The sequence below is a fragment of the Paramisgurnus dabryanus genome, chromosome 6, assembly GCF_030506205.2.
Source record: "Paramisgurnus dabryanus chromosome 6, PD_genome_1.1, whole genome shotgun sequence".
Taxonomy (NCBI): Eukaryota; Metazoa; Chordata; class Actinopteri; order Cypriniformes; family Cobitidae; genus Paramisgurnus; species Paramisgurnus dabryanus.
Genome location: NC_133342.1, coordinates 4,993,123 through 4,995,463, shown reverse-complemented (window position 1 = coordinate 4,995,463; position 2,341 = coordinate 4,993,123). Strand labels below are relative to the sequence as shown.

At 39.3% G+C, this 2,341-nt stretch overlaps 1 protein-coding gene across 1 annotated transcript in view; it reads right to left on the bottom strand.

The window, feature by feature from the left end:
- LOC135744080 (tripartite motif-containing protein 16-like) overlaps positions 1-2,341 on the bottom strand; it is a 3,891-nt gene extending 1,550 nt beyond the window's left edge. The window contains exons 1-4 of the mRNA XM_065262042.2: positions 871-2,341; positions 665-760; positions 222-455; positions 1-88 (exon numbers count right to left, since the gene is read on the bottom strand). Coding sequence (XP_065118114.1) covers positions 1-88; positions 222-455; positions 665-760; positions 871-1,461 — 1,009 coding nt within the window. The 5' untranslated portion in view covers positions 1,462-2,341. The remainder of the gene's footprint in view (positions 89-221; positions 456-664; positions 761-870) is intronic.

The following is a 2,341-nucleotide window of genomic DNA, read 5'->3' as shown; positions in this document are numbered from 1 at the left end:
TTCCTACATCATCAAAAGAGATGAGAGAGCTGACAGTGATGCTGAGTGAGTCTGAAGATCCAGGAGGAACAGAGAGAGACTGAAAACTCTACACAAACACAAAGACAAACAACACAAACATAAACTGATGACACTGAAACATTTCATAGATAATATAATCTCAGTAAAACATGCATTTCACGTCCTAAAGATCACTGTTGTGTTTTTCAGATCTCTGTTACCTGGAGGAAATGGATGTGATCATCTGTGTGTGAAAGCTGCTCCAGCTCAGCGTCTCTCCTCCTCAGATCATCAATCTCCTGCTCCAGTCGCTTCAAGAGTCCTTCAGCTTCACTCACTGCAGTCTTTTCCTGATCTCTGATCAGCTGTGTCACCTCAGATCGTCTTCTCTCAATGGTTTGGATCAGTTGAGTAAAGATCCTCTCAGTGTCGTCCACTGCTGTCTGTGCAGAGCGCTGTTAGGACACACAGAGAGAGCAGCATTAGAATCAGCAGCATTCACTCAGCTCTTACTGGTACATCACACAGTCTGTTACACACAGTGAACTTCAGTGAAAGTCATCCAGCACTGAACTCCTCACTGACTGATTGGATGAGAGTCCTAACTGAGTCTGAAACAGATCTGAAACAGCAGACAGCAGTTGTTCATCTGATCAAAACTCACCTTATGAGTCTCCACAGCATCTCTCAGCTCCTGAAGCTTCTTCTGGCTCTCCTGGATTCTCTGCTGGTATTTTCTCTGTGTCTCCTTCAGTTCTTTCTGTTGGATTCAGGAATAATGATTAAACAGATAAAATGTACATTAAAGGTGATTTTTTACCAATAAAATCTGATCACATTAACACATCACTCAGTGTTTTCATCTCTTACCTGTTTCTCAGTCCTCTCTTCTTTAGCTGGTATAGTGTTGTGATTCTTGTGCTTCCCCACCATACACAGATAACATATACAGAGCTGATCAGTTTTACAGTAAATCTCTAAAGGTTTCTCATGTTGAGGGCAGATCATCTGCTGAAGTCGTCCAGTGGCGTCTGTCACTTTGTGTCTCTTTCCTGAGTGAAGTTCTTCATGAAGTTTAAAATGATTTTGACAGTAAGAGTTCAGACACACCAGACAGGACTTGACAGCTTTGTGTTTTCTCTCAGTACAGACGTCACACTCCACATCTCCAGGTTCAGCATAACAGTGATCAGGACGAGCAGCTTGTAGTTTTGTCTTCTTCAGTATCTCCACCATCTCGGTAATCACCACATTTTTATTTAAAACAGGTCTTGTATTGAAGGTCTGTCTGCACTGAGGGCATCTGTAGTTTCTCTTCTGATCATCTTGATCCCAGCAGTCTGTAATACAGCTCATACAGTAACTGTGTCCACAGGGAATGGCCACTGGATCCTTCAGTAGATCCAGACAGATTGAACAGATGAACTGATCCTGAACCACTGAAATACTGGCTTCTGCCATTTTACTGTATGTACTCACAGAAAGAAGACGAAACAAACAACAGCCCAACAGTTTCAGTTTCCTTGAACTCAAGAATTTCCTGGTTGAGTTTATGAAACGTGTGCAAAATGTCAGTCATGTAATAAACAAGTCCACTAGATGTCAGTCTCACACAGAAAGTCACAATCTGAATAACAGTGTAAAAATGCTCTGCCTTGATTTAAGAATACATTTTTGGGGTTTATTAATTCTTTAAGAGAATAACAGATTAGCATCCAAGCCAGTACGAGTGTTTGTCCTCAAGTGGTGAGATATTTACACATACAATTCACATATGAAATAGAAAAAAGTAAATATACCTTTAATCAACAGATAATTGATTATACAAATTTTAAAAGGAATACATTAAAACAAACATAGGTTCCCTATAATATTTAAAAAGACATGGTTTTACAGACAGAGATTAAGCTTTAGTTAAATGATGACATTAAAGCTTTTAGTTTAAATGTGTCTCAAAAAAAAAGTAGTGCAGCAGTATGACACAAAACAATGGCACTGAAATATTTTAAGATCAGTCAGTGTGAGTTGTTTTCAGTTAAGACAGCACAAACATGTATTTTAGTCTGGAGTTTGCTGAAGCCTTGTTTTTGTGAATCCGGGTCAAAGTGTCATAGGTCGGATGTTAGTAGATTGTCAAAAGGGGGCAAGACAGCAACATAAATTATAGAAGAGCCTTCATCACCATACCTTCATTGTATACCACAGTATTTATCTTCAGTTCAAGAATTTCCTTCAATCAAAGCCATGATCATTATATTGATAGCACTGTAAGGATGATCTCAAATCCTAACTAAAGGTAGCTGTAAACAGTGTCCAAATGGCTGAATCCAGAGGGAACCAT